Source organism: Ischnura elegans, chromosome 1, assembly GCF_921293095.1.
Source record: "Ischnura elegans chromosome 1, ioIscEleg1.1, whole genome shotgun sequence".
NCBI lineage: Eukaryota > Metazoa > Arthropoda > Insecta > Odonata > Coenagrionidae > Ischnura > Ischnura elegans.
Window position 1 is genome coordinate 82548973 of NC_060246.1, and position 27524 is coordinate 82576496.

General features: G+C 35.6%; 1 protein-coding gene across 1 annotated transcript; it reads left to right on the top strand.

The window, feature by feature from the left end:
* The first annotated feature begins 2257 nt into the window (after nt 1-2257).
* LOC124164718 (transcription termination factor 2-like) lies at nt 2258-26856 on the top strand. The gene is made up of 14 exons (XM_046542023.1): nt 2258-3247; nt 6083-6305; nt 6796-7044; nt 12948-13034; nt 13590-13737; nt 14064-14148; nt 15354-15569; nt 19377-19585; nt 19856-19980; nt 20110-20255; nt 21712-21900; nt 22271-22480; nt 25620-25777; nt 26002-26856. Exons 1-14 carry the CDS (start codon nt 2345-2347, stop codon nt 26159-26161), a joined length of 3108 nt encoding a protein of 1035 aa, XP_046397979.1. The 5' UTR covers nt 2258-2344; the 3' UTR covers nt 26162-26856.
* Nucleotides 26857-27524: the final 668 nt, after the last annotated feature.

Sequence of the window (27524 nt, forward strand, 5' to 3'; positions counted from 1 at the left end):
TCAAATGCTGATATTTTCACGTCATTTTATGATCATTTTCTATGATTAACTGCATACGGTTGTTTGGACTACATGTTAGTCGAAGTTTGATGGTGTACGTTCATTGAAGGTGGGTGAAATAGTGAAATTCTCTCGCGTTAACTTGAAACTACCAATTAATTTGAAGATTTACCGATCAGTGGTTGTCTCAGTTGGACGCATATTTTGAATGAGGTATGGGTGTTTGTTGAATTCTTTTGTGCTTACCAATATTTTAATTCTTGGAATGTTGACCTAAGGGGTTATATTTTCTAGAGAAATGGACGAGAATGTACAGTCAAGAATATCTATATCATCAAAACCAATGAATGAATGGCCACGCAATGAAACATGTTGAATGTGAGAATGGACTTATATCAATAAATATCTCTTTGTCTACTTTAAAAGATGCCTCGACATATGTGAATACCTAACCCGAGTATCCATTCACGAATTTTGCAGTAGAAAATGTCAGTGAAGTCTGTGATGCTGTGTAAATAACATTTCATAACAATTCTACATCCTCGAGGAAACATTGCTTTGCTGCTGATAATATGGCTATGAAGGAAAGTACGTTTTACTTTTTATTGCTGCCTTTCATGACGAGATCTTATATCATCATTGTAAACATGCAAATGCATAGTCGAAAAACGAAACAGAAACTCGACTCTAGTTTCACAATCACAGAAACATGATAAGCGTGATATGGAGGCATACGGAAAGAGTACATTAAGCAAATATTGAATGAAAACGCTTAAAATGCAATACAAGGTGTAGAAACTAGTATTTGGCTGGCCAAACGATATGAAAATCAAGTCTTTGTTTACGAAGGCTATTGACGCCAATGTATAAACAGAATTTTGCTATCATATTCAAGTATCTTTAAGGAAAATTCTAGAATATGAACGTATAAATAACCTAAGAACTTAACAATTAACTTGTATATAAAATCAACATAAATTATGCCAACCTGTTCAACCACTTACTGTGTTGTAATTATCACACGACCGATAGAGTTAAACTTCAAAATATAAGAATTGGGTCATCTCCATCAATACCGACTCGATATATATTCAGGGAAAAGACATATATATTACTTGTCTGGTTATTTCTTGAAACGCGCCAGTTTGCTGCTGTGTTCTCACCAAAAAATTAGTTCATATTCATTTCCGTAACCCAAATATCTTCATATTTCAACTTCAATAACAGCCGGTGCAGCCATATTTATTCATCCGTAAAGGACACTTTAGCCCTAAAGTGAGCTCCGGTTGGGCACTTTACGGTAAAGTGACGATTCGGCCATTTTTCCTCTAAAGTGGCGTTTATGAAACGGAAAAAGCAGACTTTAGCCCGGCTAAAGTATACTTTAGCCTAAAGTGCCGTCTATGAATCGCACCCTTAGATTTTGAGTCCAGTGTCTTTTTCTTTGTATATTCTTTGTGCAGTGTCAAAAGTTGTTTCCTCATATCAAGTAAATTCTTAGAGAAGCTATTCTTCTTTTTGTGAGGTTTAACTATTCTACATTTTTCAGGAAAGCAGTGATTAAAAATAACAATTATTTCATAAAAAAACATTTGAAAATCAGTATCAATATCATTAAATTTAAATATGTTCTCCCAATCAACATCCATCAATATAATCCTGAAATCTTTAATGCCTTCCTCTGATATTGGTCTAGATTTTATGAATTTATTTGGTACTGCGTTAACAAAATCCATATCTTTGATTTTAACCCATAGTAGCTTATGATCCGAGATTAATGGATCATCAATTCCGACTATATAGTCACTTTCTTTTATGTTTGTTATGATGTTATCCAGACATGAGCTACCTCTAGTTGGAGAGCGACCACTGTGCGCCACTATGGTCACATTGGTACATTTTTCTGAAGATATCAATGCATTAACAAAACTTGGATAATGAATAAATACTATGAATAAATGAAAGCAATACTGACGCTTACGTATTAAAATTAGCAGGAGATATCTTTCAAAGTCAGGTTCATAAACTATTCAAATTCCCGCCGTCATCTCCAGCAAAACTTTCGTTGCGACTCATTATCGTGAATATATACGCCTTTTTTGTAAGCCATTAATTTTAAATATTATGAAAACCTTCCTAAAATATCATGAAAATTTTCTTCCATGCTTTAATTGATTTTATTACCTAAAACTTTTCATAGAATTATCCAAGAGTGGTAGCACTGAATTTTAATCATTACTCCGTAATGTTGGTAAATCTGTGTAGTTTGAAAGTTGATGAAAACGGATAGCCAGTGGTCGTGTATGTGTTTTGATCGAGTTTTGGTCATCCTCTTTCCTTGAATATGTACGGGGATGATATCATTATGTTAGACGATTCCTTGCACTATAACGATGCGAGAGATGGGGATTCAATTATTATCATTGATTCCGATGAGGAAGTAGATAAAAGAGGCGGTTACGATACAGATCGGCATGTTATAGAAAGTTCTTTTTTATCGTTACCTAGCACCAGTCATCTATCGGAGAGTGCATCATCAGTTGACATTATTGATACTAGTCTGAGTGTTAAACGAAAGTCGACAGAAATGACTACAAAAACGCTCGCAGCCACCTCAACACGAAATCGTGTTTCTGATGCCAGTGATTGTTATGTACCTGATTCGGAAGATGAGTGTGCACCTCAAGATGTGTCCATGGCGAATGAATCTTTTGGTCCAGTCGAAAGTTCTCCGTCAATTGGTGGGGCCAGTTCGTTCAAGAGTTTGGATTCCTTCCCGGATGCCAGTGACATTGGTGATATGTCATATTTTTGCGGTGCTGCCGATGATTCAATCTCAATTATTTCATCCAAAATAAAAGAAGAACCATTGGAAACTTCAGTGGAACGTCGCCAAGTTTCAATGACTACCGCATCTAAGCTAGTGTCGAGTACTTCCTTGCACCATCAGAGAGAAAGCGAAACCATTGCCCAAAATCGGTCTAATCGGGAATTCAGGTCTAGTAAAGACAGTACAGTATCCAATTCGTCAGGAATTTCCGAAGACGGGTTAGAACTCAGCCGTAGCAGTGTGCAAAATATGGACAGAAGTGCCCATCATCCGCATGAACGTGGTAACGTGGATAAAGTCCGAAGAAGTAATGATTCTTCGTATGTATCTCTGAAGGAAGAAAGTCCTCGCCTAACAGAAAAACAGCAGTGTTTGGTGAAGATATCAGAACTCTCTGATGAAATCAGGATGAAAAGGGTAATGTATTTAATTTCTTTTCTAATTTGAAAAATAATATGATGAAGAATGCTAAAAGATAAAGTTGGCCTACATGTCTAACATTGATAGGTATGTACATATTGAGCTAACCTCTCACCATTATATTAAAGACGGCTTTGTAATTATTTGAATCATTCCCTCTTTCAAAGTATCATTTAGTTATGTTTGAGAATAGATTGTGGGGGTGTGGAATAATACTGGGTATGCAGTGAATGGAATTCATCATCATGATTTTCATGATACAAACAAAATAGTTTGTACTATCTGATTCATGAATTTATTATAGTTTCTTTTAATGATACCAAGTGTAAATGTGCTTGGTTCTATGCACTAATAGAAAATGAAGTCAGCGAAGTTAGAGACATCAGTTACCGAGAATATATGTAGCTGCTCTGTGGGGATAGTAGGGTGGAGGGTTGTGACCCAGGAGCTCGCATTACTTATGAGTACTCTATATTTGGTTTCAGATTGAGAGTACTGGTGTCATAATTAAAAATTATTCCTTTGGGTACCCTCAACTTTTTCATTACCTACGTAAAATAAGTGTTCATTTCTTCTGAATTTATTGATATTTTTTAGAAAATATTAATTTAAATCCAAATGTGTGTTTCGTGGTGAATTCATGAGCCATTTTGTCAGATATGCTGCACCATTATATGATTTATTAGGTCTTTGGCTCCTGCACATTTAATAACTTAATGAAGTTATATAACTGCTTAAATGAGAAATTATTGATAAAATACATTTACTAAATGTTAGCACAACATACAGTCTTAAAATAGAATATAGTGTTAAGGCCTGGTTACACGATACATTAACACGTATGGATTAATGTCTAAATGTATGAATGCGAGAATGAATGCCAAAATGCACCATGTAACCACCCAACTTGTGCGAATGCATGCACAGAAAATAGAACCTGTTCTAATTAGGTTCACGCATTCATACATGTTCGGTTCTGGTCCACCAAAAGTCATTCACGCAAACATACATTAACTTCTATTACAGTAACTTACACTTACTATCTTTAAAAATTTAATTCTCAAAACACTTTTTTTATGCATTAAAGGTGAAATTAGGTCTGAATAAATTACCAGGTCATTTATTGATATAAAGATATTGTTTCAATGTTTAATTTTGAAGGGGGTGTAAACATTTGACCCCAAATATTGGGTGGGACCTGTACACTCCTCCCCTGTCCCCCTACCTACCTCCCACTCCTAACGATGATGCGGGATGTCTAATAAAATTGTATGCTACTTTTCATCTGATACCCAGTAACCATATTTGATTTTTCCTTTAAAGGGGAATGTATGACACAGTTTTGTCAGGGAGAATATTTTTTGTGGGGAGGAGTAAATTTTATTATTATTTTTTTTATTAACATCATTTTATTAATGGGGATTATTAATGAGCATACTATACCTGGATGGGTGGTGGGCAGGGTATGGACTTCCATGCTCCCCCATGTTGGCAGTTCTTAATGTGTTAAGTTCTCTGCTTTTATGCAATATTGATCCCAAAAACTTCACTTACCCTGCTGGCATCTCACCCTAATGACACTGTCCAAGTTTCAGCTCTGTTAAACATTAGGCCAGTATTTTCTATTGAAATTGATCAATTTTGCTGACTGTGGTAACTTCCTATCCCATTATCGATACTTAGTTCTGAAATTCTGAAAAATATAAGTTTAAATCTTTCTTTATTCTCTTTCCAATAATGCATTTTAAAAGCTGTAATTATGTAAATTACAGATATATTTATTGATATAATAAATGTATAGATAGACGTGCTCAAAAATTCTCCAAAATTTTTAAACTTTGGTGTCCTTTAATGTCAAAATAAGCTGTTACAAAATTCTGCAAATGGATTTATTTTCATAGCTAAAAATATGCCCATTTTTAAATAAATGAGAGAGGGTATCTTTAATGAGCTGAGATGGTGTGGAATGATGATATTAATATCTCCCAAAATGTTGATATTAATAATTATTATCTTTTTTTTTCTTTTAAAGTATATTTGTTCCTAATAGAAAAATGCCATTAAAGTAGTGTATGAAGGTGAAACTTTGTGGAATTTCCATAAGTTAAATATGATAAATGGAATAACTTTGTACTTTCCTCACAGCTTTCTAAGTAGCCTTATCTATTGCTGTGGTTAGCGTATTGCGCCGTTAAATATAGAGGGACGACGTACCTGGGTATAGGAGTTGAGGTTGAAAATATGTGCCAATTTGGGCGAACTGCCTTTGGTTTAAACATGGTTAAAAAGCTAATGTTTAAAATATAACTTTATCTAATCAGCATAATGATATGTCCATTCATAACAAGTAACGAACGGCAACTGAAAATGTACACCAAAAAATCTATACATATAATGCTTTTAAATTGTTATAGTAGATGCACCTAAATGATGAGAATCTACGTCATCCGTCCGGAATGCTCGCGAAAAAAAAATGACGAGAATTCTCGCCATTTGTACGCAACGTGTTAAGCATCATTTTCAAGATTTCTCTCTAGGCTCCTACTATCATTTTCAAGGGGGAGCCTAGATAGAAGTCTTGAAAATGATGCTGAAGTGAAAATGAAGTCATTGTAATCGATACTGGTAATTATAAAGCTGTGTGGAAAGTACAAAGTTGTTTCATTTAATGCGGATAATGCCATGCTAAAGTTTATGTCTCCTCGTTTCTCCTTGAAAATGATGGTACATATAAGCTTTTATAGGTATACTTTTGGGATATATTTATTATTTTTGTGATCTTGACCTCTTTTGTTTGTTTTCATTTCCTTATCATAAAAATATTCATTTCAGGATGTTTTAAAAAGTGTTGACTTGTCAACATTGCCTGACAGAGGAGTGAGACTTCAACTAGCTGTATCAAATTTAGATAGAGAATTGAGGCAATTGCGGCAGGAGTACAACAATATGCCTGATGATGATGAGCCAAGAGCCTTGAATAACTCTTCAGGAGATGACAGCGATTCAAGTGTTATCGTGGAGCATGTTGTTCAGCCGAAAGTTTTAAAATCCAAAGGTATGAATCCAAGGAAATACTTGTGAATTTCTGACAGAAAAAGGTGTTTTCAGGAGTGATTTGCATGCATTTATTTTCTGCTGAAGAGATGTAGTGATTTATCATACAACTACTGTATGACTTCATCATGATTATTTTAATTTGTTTTTAGGTTGATAAATAAATACTCGCAAATAATCTTATAAGAGTATGACATTAACTACTGTATCTCATGGATCTGTGATATTGTATGGATCTTATTTCTAAATCCTTTAAAGATTAATATTCTGTAAAAGATGTTATTTTGAACAATCTGAAAAATTGTGAATATAATTTAGAAAGTCTTGAAAAGTCAGGGAATTGCAGGGTTATTTATGAGTTGCTACCTTGAGATTTTATAATGATTGTTAGCAGTGAATGAAATATAGGTTAAACACTGAGCATATATTTAAGCAGAGGTAATTTAAGAGTAATTTTTTCCCATCTTCCATTGAATTTCATTTTTTTTCAGATATGAATTCTCAAAACAAGGCCTCGAGTAATTCTGGTGGGTCTCATACTTTTGCCATGATCCGAGGAATGGATAGTGTGACAATGGATTCTCTAAAAAATTTGCATGACTCTTTGAAGACCTGCCCTGGGGAAGATGTGAAGGCAGATGATCCAGAGGGTCTCAAAATCCCCCTCATGCCTCATCAAAGACATGGATTAGCATGGATGCTTTGGAGGGAGCAACAGGTCCCAACGGGTGGCATTCTTGGTATGTAACATATACATAGTAGTGATATCTATCAGTCTACTTATTGTGTATTTATTTTTAAGTATTTATAAATGATATTCAATTTCTGTATAGTGTTAACGTTCTTGAATAATTTATTTTTTATTTTTTCATGATTGATTCATATTGGTGTTCTGCTCATTACATATTATTGAATTTATTCTAATGTTTAATGGTGAATTTACATGAAGCATTTTGCAATTCACCACAGCCTCTCCCCTTCCCTAATTAATCTTCAAGCCCCATCAAGACTCAATACATTTCATTATATAATTTAATTCTATCATCTTCCTCTCTGTTTCCTTCTTGCTAAAAATTCTTCCCTCTAACTTGGTTTTTAGCATCCCCTCCCTTCTTATTATTTTCTCTTACCATTGTCTAAAATTTGTGTAAAGATGAGAGTATAGTGAAATATGTAGAATCGAACAGTCTGGAAGTTTGTTTAAAGAATCCTGAAAGTCTAGATGGGTCAGGGAATTTCAGTTTGATTTATAAGTGACTACCTTAATGCTAATAACCTGTCTCCTCGGTATTATATATATAAGTTTCCTCTTCTCACTGACTCTCTCTACTTTCGCACACCTAATTCCTTTACCTTTCTTTCCTCCTTACCTTCTCTTTTCACCTCCATACCCACTGAAACATCTTTTCTCAATGGAGGACAGTCCTATCTAGAGATGGGACTAATAGGGTAGTTTCCTTCATCAAAGAAAACGAAAGGCATTGATTGCGATTCGTTACCCGCCATTAGTGTATTCATAATACACAAATTATTTGGTTTTTGAAATACCGGTTTAGACGAATGGCAAGGGTCAAATTTTATCCTCATTTGAAAAAGGCCAGATTGGCGCCCATGCGATTCCACTCCGCATGACGTCACAGGGACCTAGTTTCTACTCGAGAGGATAGGAGTTATACATTGTCTGAGGTTACCAATGCATGCATGAGGCACAGAGCTCAGGGAAACATGTCTTAATAATCACCTATTAAAACTGGCTAAGTTCGGAAAGTTTTCTTCGTTTGATAAGGTATTAATAAACCTTTTTTAAGCCAAGCGCTACCATCCAGCAAGGTACTCAGCTATCCGCTAGCATCCTGCGACGTATCAGCGCTAAGCCTTGCCTCAAGGTCACCTCACCGTGCGGGAGGGGGAACCAGAAATACGACGTACGGAGATATTTCCCGGCATTCATACTTAAGCGTCGCGCTTTCACGTGCTTGAAAATTTTCACTTTTCATTTAATCGCAAAAAATAGATGTTGTCATTTAAAAATCTAAAAGTGTGAAATACGTACTCCAGGAGTAATAATCTTTCGATTAAAGCAATAAAAAAATAATAGGAAACCACCCTATAGCAGATTTCTTTAACTCTAATATCGAATTCGAATATTAAATCATTGCTCGAATATTCGAATACCTCAAGTTCTATAATTGCACAAAGCATATTAAACGTACGTTTATTCTTCTACTTCACTTGATGAATGTATAAATAAAAAGGCATGTATCAAATACATTTTTAAAATGAACTTTTTTATTTTGAATAAATTCCCCACATTGATTGTTGCTGCTTTACATCAGCTATTTTTGGTTGCACTTTTCCTAAGGTATCTGTTTTTGTTGAGAGACTTTGTTTAGACAGACTTATCATCTCGAAAGCCAACTGATTTTTTATCACCTCAAATTTATTTGAATCTTGGAAATCACTGATTTTGAATGGTACATCAAGAATTGAGGCAAAAGTGAATAATTGTTCTTTTTCCAGAAATTCATACCAACCTATACTGGAAAACAGCAAATCATTGACGAAACCTTGTAGATGACTATGCGAAAACTTCTTAGTTTCTAGGAAATTAATAATGCTATTCACAAGGGGGATAACTTAAGGAACTGTGACTGCACTTCCACTAGCAAGAAATGTTGCTCCTTTGAAAACATCCATAACATCAATCAATTGCTTGATAGCATCGCACTGTGGTGGAGTTATGTCTACATTAAACTCAGGTTAGAGGCAGCTAATGTTATTGCTTGCTTCTGTACCGGAAGACTCCTCATCATTTGAAAAAGGAAGTTCCATCTTGTGGGTTCATCCTGCATGAGCATAGAATGAGAATTGGTGAAAATAATTTTTTGAATGTTGGTTTATTTTTTCATTATTTTAATGAAAATTTCGATCCTTTATCAATTTGATTCGTCATTGCAGAGCCATCGTTTGGCATAAAGAAACAAAACTGATGTCAGGGGAAGCCTGCTTCCTTTCAGTCTTCGAATTTGTGATGATCTTTCCGATGAGTGGAACGGTGCGGGAGCAGTAGCTCAATGCGTAATGGAAGGTACCCCATTAGTCGATATTTTTTCCTGTCATTTTAAATTTCTTTGAGGGGTTTTGTGGGGGAAACCGGGGATTATCGTATTTTTCCCCCCAATCATTTGCGGTTCCCCACATCGAACGATATCTTCTCACCACTCTAATCCGCGAATTTGATGTAGTTTGTCAACTTGCCTAAAATGGTGCTGCATGCACTAAACGACTAGAGTCCTCTACGTTTTTCCAAGCCAACTGCCAACGACATGCGTGCGACAGTGTATGGCGTGAAATTCAAAGTATTCAAGGTATTTGAGATCGTACTTTGAGCGTAACTATTCGAGATCTCGAATATTGAATACTTTCAAGTATTCGAGGTATTCGAATATTCGTGGATACTATTCAAACATCTCTAGTCCTATCTCATCCCCCAAATCAGCCCCCACCTCCTTCCGATGTATGTTTTACAATTTTGCTGAAATCTGTAATGGAAAGTCTTCTTGAATCCCCATGCATGCCAGAATGTACCTAGTTAAGTGCATAATGCTCTCCTCAAGTTCTGTCCTCTGTCTTCCAGTGATTCCAAGCCCTTTCGACCTAACCCCCCTCAATATCTTCATTACCTCTTCCTACAAAAGTCTTTTAAGATTATAATCCAAACTTATACTAAGGAAGCTCAGTTAAGCAAGTACTACCCGGAAAATCACTTGCTATATTGACCAGTCTTAATATCGGTAGATGAAGGATGAAGCCCCTCTATTCCCACATTCACCTTACCTGACCACTTTCCTTTTTATTGGTGCTTTTTTACATAGGAATAAGACTGTGTCTAAAATTGCATGTATGTGTATAATTTTTAATAAAATATTTCAAAGCAGTTATCAGTGCTCTTTTCTGAAAACCAAGCGTCCGAGGCTTGGTGTTGCACTTAGTGTAGCACATTTCCACTGACCTGGGATCGTCTGGGATTGGTAAGATGGGTCAAATTGCGGTGCGATGGTAGAAAAGATATTCTAGACACATTGCCAAGCAGTCGCATCGCAAAGTTTCATGGGAGTCAGTCGTAGCAGGATGTAATTCCATGAGCATGTGGCATAGTCACTCCGTCTGCTACTCTTGGAAACAATAAACAAGGAGCTCTCAGGAATTTATGAAATGTGCAATCATGCCATCTGACGTCAATTCATCTCTATTTTCAGTTTTCTTGATTTCAATATATAGTGCCAATTATTGGTAAACATTATAAATTTAGAATAATTTGGTACATATACTTTTGTGTGATTGGCATGCTAATTCAGCTTACAAGCCATGAAAAGCATTTGTTATGGGAAAATCATGTGCTTAATCATTTTTAGTCTAAATGGTCATTTCTCTCTTTTCCTCTCCAATAAAATATTCATAACGGCTTTATGCCTTCAAGATTTTATTTAAATCCTTCGATAAAACTCCATTTTAAACGAGCGCATTGACGACTTCGGTCCAAAAACTCAACGCCTTCCTTCAACTGTTCTATCATGAAAACTTCCACCTATTCTGCTTGAGAGTCGTCAAGAAGGGTCAGCTACTTTAGCTTGAGATACGGTATCTTCTAAGCTCAATGCCTTCTCCGTCTTTTCCTTGTTTGTCGTCACCTCGAGCCCCAAGTGTGTTTGGTCCGCCTCGTTAGTCCTTAGCGTCCTAAGCGAAGGGGCCATGTGCTTCGCTCTGCATTTATTTTTTAAATTTTTTTTCTGGACAGTAATCAACGAAGATAAGATTCCATCTAAACAGTCAGCATATACCAGGACCCCTTCGAGATACATTCTCGTCTCTTGAGGGAGCTTCTAAACCACGAGCTTCAGTCCACTAGAGTCATTCATGCTGTGTGGTGTTCTTTCAGGCAGTGTATTGAAATTCTCATCGGGTGTACTTTCTATACGCGGTATTTTTTTATAATTGGGGATCCTACAAAATGGGAATAGTATTGAAAGGCAAAAAAGAGACTCGGAAGGCTGTTTGTGTGTTAGGTTATTCATTGGTGGGGTGAATTTCAAGGACCTGTAATTGCATTCATACCTAATGGAAAGAAAACGCTATTACAAGTGGTTTATGAAGTTATTTAGGAGACTGTTGAATGCGGCAGTCATAAAATCATATGTTATTCATAGAAAAAAACATGTATAAAAATTTGACTTATCATTTCGCGTGCCATTGCTCGAGGTAATATTTTTGAAATATCCAACGTCATACGAACTGTTTGGACATGGCCGTCACTCATGACACAATTTAGTACCAAGACTCACAGAAATACATTTCCTAAAGACAATTCCTGCAGCTGGGAAGAAATCAAAGTCTCAAAGGAGGTTTGCAGCTTGTGCCTAATATGGGAAATGAAGAGACTGCGTGTACTGGTGTGAAAATGCGCAGTGGGATTATGTTTGGATTGCTTCAAATCATGTCACACAAAGCAGATTTTCTAAGGTAAATCATTTGAATGTTCACATATTGGCGTTTGAAACATTAGCACGTGATTACCTTTATGAAATGATACGGTAATAATGGAACAAAGTCAGAGATGAGGGCGGAGTGGTAAATTTTCAAGTAGGCGAAACAAGTAATCCTACCGAAAGTATCCAATCTGTTATGAAATTTTCAACCCCAAATAACTAAATTACGTCATGTAATTGTATTTTTTAAAGGTATGGAATGTTAGAGATTTCGTATCTTATTCGAAACCAAATTAAAATCTTTCATAATTGAAAATTTATTCATTAGTTCATTGAAGGAGATACATTAAACAATAAATATTTTTTCAAATCGCTCGAAAAATTATTATATAGCAGCACAGTATATTACGCAAGTGTACAAAAAATTTCAACGATATTGATCGTATATTATGAAAGATATAAATTATTGAATGATAGTATGCCAAAAAGACGAAGTCATTTAAATCTCATCCAGCCGCTGAGATGGGATTTAATTAAATGCCCGCCATGCTTGAGGGGTTAAAAGACGTGCCAAAAACGAGTAAGATGGCCTCAATAAATAACTTTTAAGAAATACTCGTACAATATACTGTGGTTGAGTCCTTAAAATCATGTTTTCAACATCAAAAATCTCAAAATGTTTTGGGGAGGCATCATTTGTCCTAGGTGTTTTCCATGCACCCCGAAAGGGCCCGAAATCTCAGGTGAACCCTCCCCATTTAAAAATCCTGGCTACGCCACTGCTGGGGCCCTCATTATTTTTCGTCTCATGGTTCTCTCTCACTCCAAGAGGAGCAGAGAATCCCATTAACATCCCTAACTGCAAATACCCATCAGTGACTTAATTGTTTATTTCTCCTGCTTCATTTTCAATTATCATGTATTTTCACCAATGAATACTATCTCTTAAAGTCCAGGCTGTGGAATGGAAAGTAGAACCTATCCTTTTTCAGAATCAGACCATGTAATTCTTGCTGATGCTAATTTGTGTAATTTTTTGGTGTATTTTTTTATCACTATTAACTGATGAATGTTTTAAAAGTAATAAATGGTTCATTTTTAAGTTTTAAGAATGTGCCAAACAAATAAGTAATTGATCATGTCATGCTTCTTTCCAGCTGATGATATGGGACTTGGAAAAACTCTTTCCATGATATCACTAATTCTAAAGCACAAAGAGCTTTTGAGGGATGGCAAAATTGAGGGTGAGTTTTTATTTGTTACTGTTTTTGATTGTTTAATTATCTTACCCTTTTGACGTGAGATGAGAGCATTCTTTAAGAAGACTCTTCGTGTATGAAAATTGAAAAAGAATTTACGTTTATTTAATTTTTTCATGTATGTAGTTATTGTGAAACTAACAGCAGCCTGAAATTTTTTAATTTAAGATTTCAGCATCAATTTCATTCATAACTCTGATGTTTCTGCATTAGTTTTGTTTTCATCAATTCATTGATTTGCTTTGGGATGGCCTTTGTAATACTACTTGTCCAAAGAGAGGTGGATGGGATTAAATTGACTTCATATTTAAGACTTGGGTGTATTAAATATTCTATCAGTCTTTTAAGTACTAAGTGGTTATGTATTGATTTATTTGGACAATTTAAAAACAAATTTGTGCTTGATATCAAGATAAAATGCCTAGTTTTTTTTGACAAAATTACCTTGCATTTGCTTACAAATGATATTATTTGTTCAATAAATATAGTTTATGAAGCAAAGTTTATTTTGGATATTGTTTTCAATTTTTTTTCTACCAGATAATGATGGAAACTTGAGAGGAGGTACTCTCATTGTTTGTCCAACAAGTCTCTTGGGTCAGTGGAAAAATGAAGTTGACCGTAGATGTAAGCAGTCTTCATTGTCTGTTTGTATTCATCATGGAACTGACCGTTCTGGCATTAAAAGGTAATTTGCCTCTAGTTATATTTTCGGTGCCTTAGACTTGAGAGTGTGTTTGATCACCCCGTACATTTCCGTGTCAAAATGGGCAAAATGAATTTCCCAAAATCCTTCAGTGGAACATTGAGGGATGGCAGGACACTGAGTTAGGATTTGAATTTGTTTTAAGATACATAATTTTAATGAGCAATTTTTGTATAATTTCCAATGTTTATGGACAATATTCAGTTTAATTTGTTCAGAAATTTAGTAACTTATTTATAAATTATGCTCTGTAACAGATCCTTTTCTGTAATTTTTTATCTAATAGATTTTTTTGTATTGAATTATAGCATGAGAAGGCATGACATTGTTATCACAACCTATGGCATTGTAATGAGAGAGTGTGCAAGTATCCAGAAGAAGGCCTCATCAAAGGTAATTAATAGTAATATATGTGTAAGCTGTTAAATTTTATTTTGGTCGTGTGGCTTTTTAATAGGTAACTGCACTCAATTTTGTTATGAGCATAATTGAAGGCAGAGTTGAAGAAAGACTATCTATTGTGCAGTTGTTTTATGGGGACGAGTATATTTATCTGCAGGTATATCACTTTAAATCCTTATTTTGTGGATTCAATAGCTGCAGTTAAGTTTCACCTTTGACTTGTAAACCCACAAAAAGTTCTGGTTAAAATATCTGTCTGGTTTCAATAAGGGAAAAATTGTACTTAATGAGTGGAAATGGAGAGTATTTTTCTGGAATAATGAAAACCTCATTATGTCCTAAGTTTACAATTAAGGGTGTTAAAAGTCAAGAGGTACAAGTGATTTCTTTTTCTTAACAGAGTTAGCAACAGAAATTAGGCAAAGAAAACAAACGGAATCAATTAGATATTTTGTAGTGCATTTGATTTTTCACTCAATGTCAACAGAGAACAGAGAATCTCTCGTATCCCTTGGCCACCAAGTTTTAGTATAAATATGTATCTATTTTATAAATATCTGTACCTAACTGTGTTTAGAAAGAAAATCACTTGTTCCTCTTTGCGACGAAATCTCCTGTTCCTTCGGGCTGTATTCAACTGAATATGAGGCCACGGTAATAATTCCATGTTTGCGATATGAAATATACATTAACAAATCGTAGATAACATTTTCCTTAATTTGCGATTGGTAAAAATCATTGAAGAATCTTCTAAAATGAATCCAAGAGTTTTTTTCCCGCCGCTGATCGTTGTCTGCATGTTAGAGCAGACGTTCAAGTAAACTTGAAACATTCCTTGCCAAATGGTAGATAAAATAATACCCTTTTACAAAGAGTATTCTAATGGAAATAATAAGCCAGTGTAGCCTTGGAATGAAATGCAAATATCCTGGTGCTTTTGCGTGCGATTAATTTTTTTATTAAGATCATGGAAAACATCGAAGAAGCGTAAAACTCATGCATGGATAAGCCGCAATACAGATAAACCACAGCCGGATAGTCGGTAGTCTGCTGTATTTATATATGTATGTATTTTTTTCCTACCTGGGCTTTCAAGCACTATTTTGATACTTAATTATTTGTACAGGAGTTCATTTGGCTTACTCTTACTTCCAAGATGTATTAATGATTTAATAAATGTTGTTAAATATTTTCAGGCAGAAGATGGCCCATTACATACCTTGGACTGGACAAGAATCATTTTAGATGAAGCTCATGTTGTGAGAAATCACAAAAGTAAAACATCTCAAGCTGTTTGCTGCCTTAAAGGGAAATACAGATGGGCCCTCACTGGAACACCAATTCACAACAAGGAATTGGATTTATTTGCCTTAATTGTCTTCCTGCAGTGTTCTCCATTTGATAAATTTCTGGTTGGTAAATTTTTACTAAATGAGTTTACTGTAACTGTTAAAATGGGGTCACAGTTTCCTTTAATCCCTCTAGTGCTAAAAAGAGTTTCATGGTCATATATTCATCCATCTTTGTATCTGTATGTGTATGTATGCTTATCTGTTAGCCCTTCATACATTACCACAACTTTCATCTGATCACCATGAAAGTTGAAAAGTGTTTGAAGCTTTTCAAGGGGAAGGTTTATGGGCCATTTAATTTGTTGTAACTAGCCCTCATGGCCTCTCCAATAGTGGTTCACAAGCCAAGCATTGTTGTCTGTGCTAGTTTCATTTTTTTACTTTTTAAAAGTACTTTCCTATAAGGCTATAATTTTTTTTCACTGGATCGTGGAACATTTAAAGTTTATTATTCTTTCAGTCATTGTTTTTTTATGGTTCATATTTTCCTGCAGATCACATTTTTAGCTGAAAATCTCTCATTTCACTGTAAATCATCTACTATGACATATTTTCTTGACGACTAGTTGTAGCAATATATAATACATAAATAAGTATAGTAGAATAGACAAAAGTCATCGCCAGAGAATCCCGATATTTTCCGAGGATCACCCGAGAGACTATTGAAATATCTAAACATCCTCATAATTTCAATTGAGAAGATAGCTCCCAACTCCATAGTACGTGGAAGAGCCTCTTCGCTCCATACCCCTATGCTATTGGCCACAAGGCGACCAATCAGGGAGAACATACACCACTGGGCTGCCTATATAACGGCGGCCGAAACACAGCATAAGCCCTTTGACCTGAAGACACCTGCTGGAATGCAGGAGAAACTGTTGTCTCCAACACAACCATGATGCGGTGAAACCTGGAAAATGCAGCCTACATTACCAGCGCACCGCGGTAATGCCTTCGCACCAAGTATAGTAGAACATCGATGATCTGGTATGTGTGGGACCAGATGCATTCTGGATTAACAACATTTCTGGTGAATAGATTAATTACTTAAATGCAGGCAACACTGCAATGTGGAGTATACTTTTTTTGCAGTACATGCATTGGCAGCGGAAATGATGCATTATTGAGTTAGTGGCCAAGTAATGAGAAAAGCCCAATTACATTCATTACATTTATGATTTAAGAAATGAAGGTAGGTAAATTGTGAAAGTAATCTTGGGCCACCTGTAATTGCAAGGAAAATGGCACAAAATTTTTACAATGTGGCTAGAATATCAATATTTTGCCTTTCCATATTTTTCAATGCGCAGCTGTTGCAAATATATTTAATTTTCATGACTATTAGCATAAATTATCGTTAATTAGTATCAAATCCTCCGCGTGAATGTAATCTCTTGTAAACTACTTATGTATTCAACTCTTAAATTTAGTATTAGTAGTCCTAACATCTTATAAGTGTGTAGAATGTGAGTATTTTGGAAATACTACTGGGTATTAACTTAATAAACAATCATCAACTAGTTCGCAAGACTCATATTCAGAGAGGCCCCTGAGGCTGTGGGTTCTGGGGCTTGGATTGCCCGCCTAACAGCCAACTAGGGAATGTAATGCAGGGTGGTCTTTCACTCCTCTCTTGGAACTTATCTCAATCTCAGGTTTCAACTAAGGGTCATTAGGAAGGATTGAAAAATATTTTGAGAACATTTATTTGTGAAAAGATATTGCCGTATCATATATAAAACTACTGCAAGGCTCCTGCACTTGAAGCTACAGGCTTTTTCACTTGTGGATTTAAAAAAAGATGAACCTTTGATTAGAAGTGGGTGCTTTCACCTGAGAAAACTATCTGAAGAAATGTGTTTGAAGCAGTATATTGATTCTAACTGCTGCAAAATGAGTGCATGTAGATAAAAGATGCTGGTTGAATTCCTCTTCATGACAGTTGGAGCTCATCAAATGAAAAAGTAGGCAATTTTATATCAAGAAAGAAAGAAAAGTTGTCATTCATATGCTACATATTTTTCACAAAACTGCAGATGTTCTCGAATAGATTTTAGGTAATTTTGGGTATTTCGTGGGCACAATGTGAACTTCAACCCACCTCCATTCCTCTTTTAATGAGTCAGGAAAGTTTGAGGAATAGACATTGTATGTTGATGCTGTGACTTCTGTTGTGTGAAATCACCATATCTAGGTTTCTTAAGGGCAGGCGCGCACTAGCGCGACCACGACAGATCTTTGTCGCGCACCTTCCGACCAGAGCACGACCACACCCACGAAAGCAAAACACTTTCACCATCCACTTGCTCAGTTTGTATGGTCGGGTCGGAGTGAAGTCGGAGTCAGTGGGCGGTGCGCCATAAGAATGTGTGTGATTTCTGGCTGCAACGACCACTGAGTCGGGGACGACCAAATTCAAAAATTTTGGTTGGACGACTCTGGTCCGACCAACGAGTCGCACTTGGCTTAGTGCGCGTCGCTCCATTAGTTGCAATGCTAAAACTGGTCGTGTGCCGCAGGTCGTGGTTGTGGTCGCACTAGTGCGCGCTTGCCCTAAGTCACTTCATGAAATATTTTGAAGAAGAAAATGGCAAATTAGTTGGCTAGCTCTTGCGGGATTAGCATGAAGACAGCCAAGCTCGGACATAACAATTAAACCACTTAGATCGCCGAAAGCCTTCCATTGTTTTTATGCTTCCATAATTCAGATTCCCGGATTATCAATCTTCTTATGTAATAAGAAGTTGGGGAGTGAGTATGATGTAAAATATCATTTCCTATTGGATTGTATTGTAGTTTGAGAGAACATTTATACAATAGGGTCGTTTCCTATTATTTTTTTATTGCCAAAATCGAAAGATTATTACTCCTGGAGTACGTATTTCACGCTTTTAGATTTTTAAATGACGATATCTATTTTTCGCGATAAAATGAAAAGTGAATATTTTCAAGCGCGCGAAAACGAGACGCGTGAGTATGAATGCCGGGAAATCTCTCCGTGTGGCGTATTTCTGGTTCCCGCTGCCGCCCTGTGAGGTGACCTTGAGGCGAGTTGAGCGCTGATACGACGCAGGCTGCTAGCGGGTAGCTGAGTACCCTGCTGGCTGGTAGCGCTTGGCTTAAATAAGGATTATTAATACCTTATCAAATGAAGAAAACTTTCCGACCTTAGCCAGTTTTAATAAGTGATTATTAAGACATGTTTCCCTGAGCTCTGCGCCGCCTCATGCATGCATTGGTAACCTCAGACGATGTATAACTCCTATCTTCTCGTATAGAAACTAGGTCCCTGTGACGTCACGTGGAGTGGCATCGCATGGGCGCCAATCTGGCCCTTTTCAAATGAGGATAGAAATGGACCATTGCCATTTGTCTAAACCGGTACTTCTAAAACGAGATAATTTGTATATTATGAATACAGTAATGGTGGGTAACGAATCGCAATCGATGCCTTTCGTTTTATTTGATGAAGGAAACTACCCTATTATTCCTCTTCCAGTTTGCGTTTTGTACATGAATACTGAGGTAAATAAATGCAGACAGGCAGGAAAATATCTGCTGAGTTTTGCTAGCAAAGTATGCAATGGTAATTCTGGGTGAATGTTATCAGCAATAATATTTCCTTGCTCCAAATCATAAAGTTTTATTAACTGATTGCCAGCCTCTGTGGCAGTGGGGTAAAGTCATTGCTTGCCAAATGGAAGGTCATGGGTTTGAGTTCTGCCTGGGTAAGTGATCTCTATTCAGGGGATAAATGTTTTTTGATATTCATTGTTATTGTTGGAGCCCCCATTGTAAAGGCTGTTGTATGCTGTTTACCAAGAATTTGGAAATAAATACATAAATATATTTCTTCCTTTTTTGTAGACATGGAGGCGGTGGGTTGACAATAAAACAGCTGCTGGAGCTCAGAGGTTGAACATGTTAATGAAGAGTCTTATGTTGCGAAGAACCAAAGAACAACTCCAGTCTGCAGGAAGTCTCAATTCTCTTCCAGAGAGGCAGCTCCATCAGATAAAGATTGAATTAGAGCCAGAAGAGCAGGCTGTGTATGACCAAATTCTTATATTGTCTAGGTAAGCAAATTATGCAAAACATTGATGTCTGAATTGTTCATCTCAATTTATTTAAAATTCTATATTTATTGTGGAAAGTTGGATATGCATTTGACTTTTAATTAGTTTTTCCACTTATAACTTAAAGTACACCCAGTTGCAATGAGGGTGACTGAAAAAATGTTAATTGAAGAGCTATACCAGCAGTGAAAGATAGAGAACAACGAATAGCATTGAGCCTATTTGTAATACATAGTTTAATGTCTGATGAGGATTATATTCTTTTCATAGGAATCTCTTTGCAAAGTTCATGGATCAACACGCAGCTAGGATGGAAAGCAAACTGTCTGGTGAACTTGGTTCTCAAATATCTTACTCATCAGGGCAAAGTGGTACATATTCCTCAGGTATCTCGGGTAAGTCAAGGAATATTGGTATTTGAAATGTTTTGTGAAAGTTTTTGATCGTGAAGTACATACATGCATACTTTTTTTCTTTTTGTGAAAGAGACGCTTTGTGTAATAATAAAAAAAAATATTATTTAGATATTTGGTCCAATCCATCTCTACCTGGAAGTGGAAAAGTTGCCATGAGGAATATACCAGATGATAAAACAGTGAAGTCTCATCATTTGCTGGTTCTTTTACTACGTCTTCGGCAAATCTGTTGCCATCCTGGATTGATACAGTCCGTAAGTGTTCCCATGAAGACATTTACCAATATAATACTTATATCTTTTGTTGGTTGATGGTGGAAAGCCTGATATAAATAATAATCTAGCTGTGATTAGAGCAGAAAAATAATATTTTTAGCAATTTATGTCATTAAATTTCTCACAGTCGAAGTTCTCTTTGTGTATTTGCAGCCAAGTATGTAATATGTTAATTAATAGACCAGAGAACTTCATTGGCATGAGACATTAATGTACTTCATTTCAAATACATGTATCAAATTGTTGGTTTGCCGAGGTGATCTTGAGCTTTGTCCATTTTATTTCAGCTGTGAAATTTATCTAGAGAAATAATATTCAGGATGTTTTTATTCAGTAGGGCATTGTGATATCAATGCGTGCTAACACTGTCTTCATTTTCGGTATGACTGACAACATTGTTTTGGGTCTACTGATGGCTAATGCAATGATTTCAGTTTAACAGCATTATTATGGATAGGACCTATCAGCTGGTCCTTTCTGCAGGATCAACCACCACCTTTTGACATGCTACAGCTTTGCATATTAAACATAGACACAAACATAATAAAAATAATCAAATGCTAAGGAAAATTTGAATATGCATCTATCATCTCAATGATTTTATTAATAATATCTGACGTGATAGTGGATACAAATGACTGTTCATCCTCCTCATCCCACTCTATCCACCTCCATCACAGTTGCAAATTTTTTCATATTAGAAACTGCAACCTCCTGGAATCTCATGTATTTTGTTTTGACTCTTGCCACAAATACTTGTCCCATTGTTTCTTATCTCAGAGTTCTTTGCATACTGTCGTTGGTAGCAAATGGTGATTTTAATATCTTACCTAAGAGATGCATGAAATGTTACTACAAAATTGTATTTATTTCTGAAGATTTGTTGAAATATCTTTACATATATGTACTGCCTGATGAATTCCACCAATTTTCCTCCTATTTAAATGATAATGGAGTCAATTTTCAATGGATCTCAGTTATACTGAGTCAATGTTCCAGTGAGTGATGTTCATGGGATTTTCAGCGCCACTGGATTCCCTTGTATTTCTGTGTTAGACTTTGAAATGCATGTGGAAAAGTCATAATTATATTTGTGTATTTCCCAAAATCATTGGGGCCAGCCACATTTTAAAGTTTTGGTAACTATGTACTGTGGGTTAAGCTACTTAATATAAAAAAATTATTTACAAATAATATACTGGTAGAACAAATGAATTATCAATCAATTTTGGTAATCTCAACATTTGTGAGAAGTGGAAGTTACCTGAGAAACAGTTCTGAATAATACTTATCAATGTAGCACATGAATTAAATCCATATATATTTTAGGCATTAAAAATTAGTCTGTTCTTTAGTCTTTTCATGGTTGTAAGACTAATGTGAACAATCTCTAGGGAAGAAAATTTTATATTCATTTGATATTATTTTCTTTTAGATGTTGGAAGCTGAAGATTATAAAACTGATGGAATTGTGGATGATAGCGGCCTTGATGTTGACCTTATATCCCAGTTGAATAATATCTCTTTAATTCAGAATGATGGGGATGATGAAAGTAGTAATGATGATAAGAATCCTCTCACTATAAAAAATCCTGTTTTTAGGCTCAATCGTCCTAGCACTAAGGTAAGTTTATCATAAAATAAGTTTGAGTGCATTTGTTTATTTAATTCCGAGTTATTGCATTAAAATTTTTAAAAATTAGAATCCTCAATGTTTTATTGTTCAAAATGAAGTTAATATAGGGCAGTATCCTTTTGATCATTGACATAACATTGTACTGAGAGAGGAAGTTTTATTCAATGATAATTGCAGTTTTGGAAATGACATTCTTTGTCTACTTAATCTGAGGATTCTCTGTAAATTATATTTTTGGAATGGCTTATCTGGACAAGTAGGTGCATATTCTGCCGATACTCTGTGCTAACTTATTTACCTGTAAAATAACTTGTGATAGTAGCTCTGGACAATTTTTAATGTATTTCAAATTTTTCAGATTAATGCTTTGTTCAGTTGCTTGAAAGAAAATGTCTTTGATAAACCAGACAAGGCAGTTTTGGTATCACAGTGGACATCAGTGCTTGACCTTATTGGTGATCACTTGAAAAGAAACGGAATAAAATTCTTTGTGCTCAACGGTACTGTTCCTCTGAAGACAAGGACTGAAATTGTAGAAAGTTTTAATAACAATCCTCGGGGACCAAAGGTTAGTTGAATGTTGCACATTTTTCCAGGTTTTACATGTCTTTTAGTATGTAATGTTCCTTTAAAGTTTTTCCTCTTCTTCAAATCATGTATTCAATTCTGTACTAAGGAAATGTGCTAGCCACATATTACTGTTTACAAATTGAATACCTGAGTGCAAGAACGAGATAACGACAGATTTTTGTAAAAATGAGGTTTCCACAAAATCATGAAGTCCTTCCTCCCCTTTACTGGCAGGCATTGTTATTTTCTACAATAAGTTCCCAATAAATTCATTGTTGAAAACTTAAGTTTTTCTCTCTGAGTGCAAGAACCGTTATTTGTTTTTCATTTTTCCCCAAGCATCATCTTTGGCAATGATTCGGTTCTTGCACTCTTAAATTCAATTGCAGGTTATCCTCTCCTGCTGTAAATGTGTCTGGTGCTAGTAAGCCAGCATAATTATTTTTAGTGATAGGCCATTTTGATCCATTGAACGGGGAAAAGCTAATGGAAATCCTGAATAAAATATGTAGGCATGAATGGAAGAAACAGCAATCTTTAAATGACTCAGCCCACGTAATTGAGAGTCATGTGAGGGTTATAGGCTTGGATTTAAGGCAAGATTTATTGATTTGACTTCGCTGTTTTACATTTATGCAAAGGGGATGATAGGTGAGGTGTGGAACAGTTAGATGTTGGAATTATTGAGTTTATAGATTGACATTGAAGTCTTTTAGATTCACTGATGGTCAAGTACATATTGATTATTTCTGACGAAACCAAAACCAAAGTGTTGCAGGGCTTGGATAGCTTAAAAAATTGAGGCTTATTATACCAGGTGTAGAAGTATGAAACCAGAATTTTTTGTAAAAATTGCATGTCTGTTGTTTGAAAACTAAGAAAATATTTTATTCAAAATAATCTCCTTTGAATTTTATCCTTTTTTCACCTCTCTGGTTGGTTATGAATACCACGCCAAAAAACAATTATTCCTTTGAAGTGAACCAGTTGTTGAGCCATTCTCGTACATTTTCAATTGAATCGAAGTAATGTTTGGCGAGTGATCGTCCAAATGATGCGAACTGATGGTAATCAGACGGAGCCAAGCCTGGAGAATAAGCAGTATGTGCTAGTATTTCCCTATTTCTTTGACTTGATTTTGATTTCTTGATCATATTCTGTTTTTCTGTGTGTGAGGGGGTGTTACCATGAAGCAGAATGGCTTTATGGTTTTTCGATTTTCTTGCTGTCTTTCATTCAGTTCATGTGGGACCCATTTTCCAACTTTCTGAGTTTTGCCAAGAGCATGTTCACCGTATGCTTCGAGAAACATTCAATGTGATTCTGCAGCAATTTTCTTCAAATGATAGCAGAAAGCCAATGTTGTCCACATATCATGGTTCGAAGGGCACAAAACTCGACATGTGTGAGGTTATCGAAAAATGTGCCAGTCTATGGAATTTAGGCTATTGCGTGTTGACAAACTTCGTTAGGTACTTGGGAGAAGATGGCACTGCAGAAGCAATCTTACGATCTTTTAACTGATTGTGAGCACCATCTATAGGGAAATTCCGGCATAATACTTCTACACCTGGTAAACTGCTGGTTGCCATAGGTCTGCACTGGCTGAACAATTCTTCATAAAATGTATATTAATGTATATTTTTCCGATGTTCAATTTACTGACCTTTGGATTATCTGCATGCCAATCATCAACCAGCCCTTCTACTTTCTCCCCTACTCTCCCCTCAATTTGTATTCACTGTCACTTCTGTTTACTCTTTTGCAGTTGCTTGTTTGAGGTTGCTAAAGAAAATGAGTTAACTAGGTACTTAGGTACATATCGATACCTCCACTGCAAAAGTGCTCAACAATCGCCTACCGAATCAAAGTCGCTCATCTAGCAGCCCAACAATACGAATCTGCTCAGCTGGCAGTGTCCGGAGCATAACTGCTCATCTCCTTTTCTCCAAGCTTGGAGGTGAGCGTTTATGCTCCGGACAATGCCAACTGAGCGGATTCGTATTGTTGGGCTACTAGATGAGCAGATATGATTACCTAGGTGGGCGATTTTTGAGCTTTTTTGCAGTGGAGGTATCGATATAGTAACTTAGCCAAAGCAGTTGTTAATGTTGGCAATTGATTTTGTGATAGATTTAGCAAAATTGCAGGATGTTGGGGTGTAGAATTGTGAAAGCCAAAATAATTAAATTTCTGTTTATGTTATCCATACCACCAAAAAAATCATTCTGAATTCATATTATATCTTATTTTGGTTTGATAGTGACCAGTCCCTCAAGGTAAGACCAGAGAATTTAGTTTAAGAATTGGAGTCCATTACGGATTTTGTAATTATATTTTATCGTAGGTATACATAATGCTAAAATTTGTGGCTTAAAAAAATATGGAAAATTTAGAATATTTTCGTAATTCTTCCCAAACACAGGACTTTTTAAAATCTGAGGGCATGTCCAGAGCTATGTTTTAGTGCTTATTGTTAGTTTTATATACTGAAAATACAGAATTTAGTGCTGTAAATGCTACACACAGAGTATTCATGGGTGTCAGTGGAAGGCTAACCTGGCTCTTGAAAAATTTTGAGAAATGATTGTGCCGGACAATTGTTGTAATTTAAATAGCATCGATATGTTTGGAAGGGAAAGAATTACAAATAAAAACAACTAAATCTTTTTAACAATACTACTATTACTTTACGGTTTGAACAAATGCTTCATCATCACATCTAGCAATATAACATCCCAGGGGCAGCAGTAAATGCACCCACTGACAATGTTTCTACTGGCACTGATAATTGTGTTATAGCTCTTGTTTCCTTTATTTGCTTTTTTTCAATGATTACATTTGCTATTCCTTGTATGTTATTGTGGTTTGAACTTTAATATATTGAATTTGCTTTTGTTTCCGTTATCTGCTATGTGAATTTTTGGAGATGTTATGTCCTCTTCTTTCCATTATCTGTGATATGAACTTTAAGGTGGCACAATCTTGGATAAATCAGCATGTTGGACATCTTAAAGATCTCTGTAATGCCTGTACAAGTACCAACAGTTGTAAATGTATCTGTGTATCATTTTGTAATGAGTAACATCATGGGCATACATTTAGAAGTTTTCTAGTTCATTATTTCATTTTTTCAGGTATTGTTGCTTTCTTTGAAAGCCGGCGGTGTAGGTTTGAATCTTGTAGGAGGCAATCACCTTTTATTAGTTGACTTACACTGGAATCCACAACTAGAAGCCCAAGCGTGTGATAGGATATATCGAGTTGGGCAGAAGAAAGAAGTGCACATATATAGGTATGCTGTTTATGCACAAGCTGAGTAGTCATAAATTAGTTTCCCATTGAGTTACCTTACCCTAGCATATGGCCACCTGGTGAGCCTGTGGTGGGTAAAGATCACACTATGACTTAGTGATTTTTGTGTGATTATTGTATACATTATTATAGAGGTTTAAGAGATTTTTTGGTTGGAACATTATTTAGGAGAAATTTATGGGTTTATGATTTGAAAATTTTCAGGTTCATATGCAAGCATACGGTGGAGGAGAAAATACATGATCTTCAAGAGAAAAAGCTAACCATGGCAGAAAATGTATTAACTGGAGCTAAGAATCCTCAGAGTAATAAACTTACGTTGGAAGATCTGAAACTTCTGTTTACATCCTCAGCACCAACATAGCGAGAGAATTGTGTAAAAAGTAGTTCCTGTTTTACTGTACAATTTTTGTGCTTGTTTTTATATTGTGGCAAGTTATTTTGTGTTAATTATATTCCTGTTTTATAAGTTATTACCATATTTTTGTTGGAAACGAAAGTTTCAAATTTCCTTCTCTTTCTTATTTGCTTCCATGGAATATTTTGTGCAACTTTCCATCTTCCATCTCTTGCATCTTGCTGCACTCTTGATGCCCCTGAGTGTATGTATGTAACAATTTGTGTATTTATTTTTTTTCATATTTTTTGCCCGCTACTTTGTGTTTTAGTTACCACAAATTGTTTATTTTCATTCTACCTCTCCTATATTCTGGAGAGAGTACAGTTTAGGATGCATATACAAGCCAGCCGGCTGTCAAGTTTTTATCTTTTTAAGTTTAATTTTATAATGCTCATATCAAGATGTTAAGCTCATATTTGAAAGAAACCAGATGAAAATTTTATATTATTTTATATTTGAATGAAGTGTACATTTGTGAAATTAATGAATTAACAAGGGGTAAGCATTTTGTTGCTAGAGACATAAAACATTATTTCAAACATACGTGGAAATGATTATAAATTCAGTGTAACTATATTCTCATTGTATCTGAAAGTTGTGGTCCTTGTTCTATGTTATATATTATTATACACAACTTACAGTAAAATCTGTGTACATTTCATGCTTTATTTATTTAAATAAGGGCTTTTAATTCCTCTTGGGAATTTGAATCCTTGCCTTTGAACTTGGTCCTTTAGGGGCAGTTATTGTGCCCAGTAGTGGAGAAGCAAGAGCGCTATTGTCTTAGAAAAAAAGTAAGAATGAATGCTAGGAAATAACGAAGAAGAGTTCAAGATGAAGATAAAGGAGATGTCAATGGATGTAGAACTATAAAATTCTGGGAAAATGGTGAGTGGGAGGGAAGGTAGATTTAACTGGAAATGCAAAATATGAGGAGAGATACTCTGAAAGGGGTTTCAGGGGTGAGGGTTTCAGTGCAATATTCGTAGCATAACCTGGGTAGCTATGGTAACAAATCAAGGAATTGAGGCCTGTAATTTTTTTTTGATCCTACCACTTTCATATATATTTATGCCTACAGTATCATCCAGTATACTTGAGCTGTAAGGTGTATCCCTACATTCCATGCGTTAAATCCTGCAATAATTTTACAAGGGAATTTACCAGGTTCCCTGTTTTTGTGAGAAGGTATATGTTGGCAAGACTGCTGCTTTGTGAAATCAAGTGGTAAATAACATGATAGAGCTATCCTCCTACTAGAAGCTCAGCTTGTTCACTATTGCAAATTGAAGGCAGTATGGATTATGGAATCTTATAGAAGCATTTG

Bases quoted from the DNA above. Each gene is read 5' to 3' on its own strand.
- LOC124164718 (XM_046542023.1), top strand. From the start codon at position 2,345: ATGTACGGGGATGATATCATTATGTTAGACGATTCCTTGCACTATAAC. The intron at 14,149-15,353 runs GTAATTAATAGT...AAATATTTTCAG, and splicing joins AGAAGAAGGCCTCATCAAAG to GCAGAAGATGGCCCATTACA. The intron at 15,570-19,376 runs GTTGGTAAATTT...CCTTTTTTGTAG, and splicing joins CTCCATTTGATAAATTTCTG to ACATGGAGGCGGTGGGTTGA.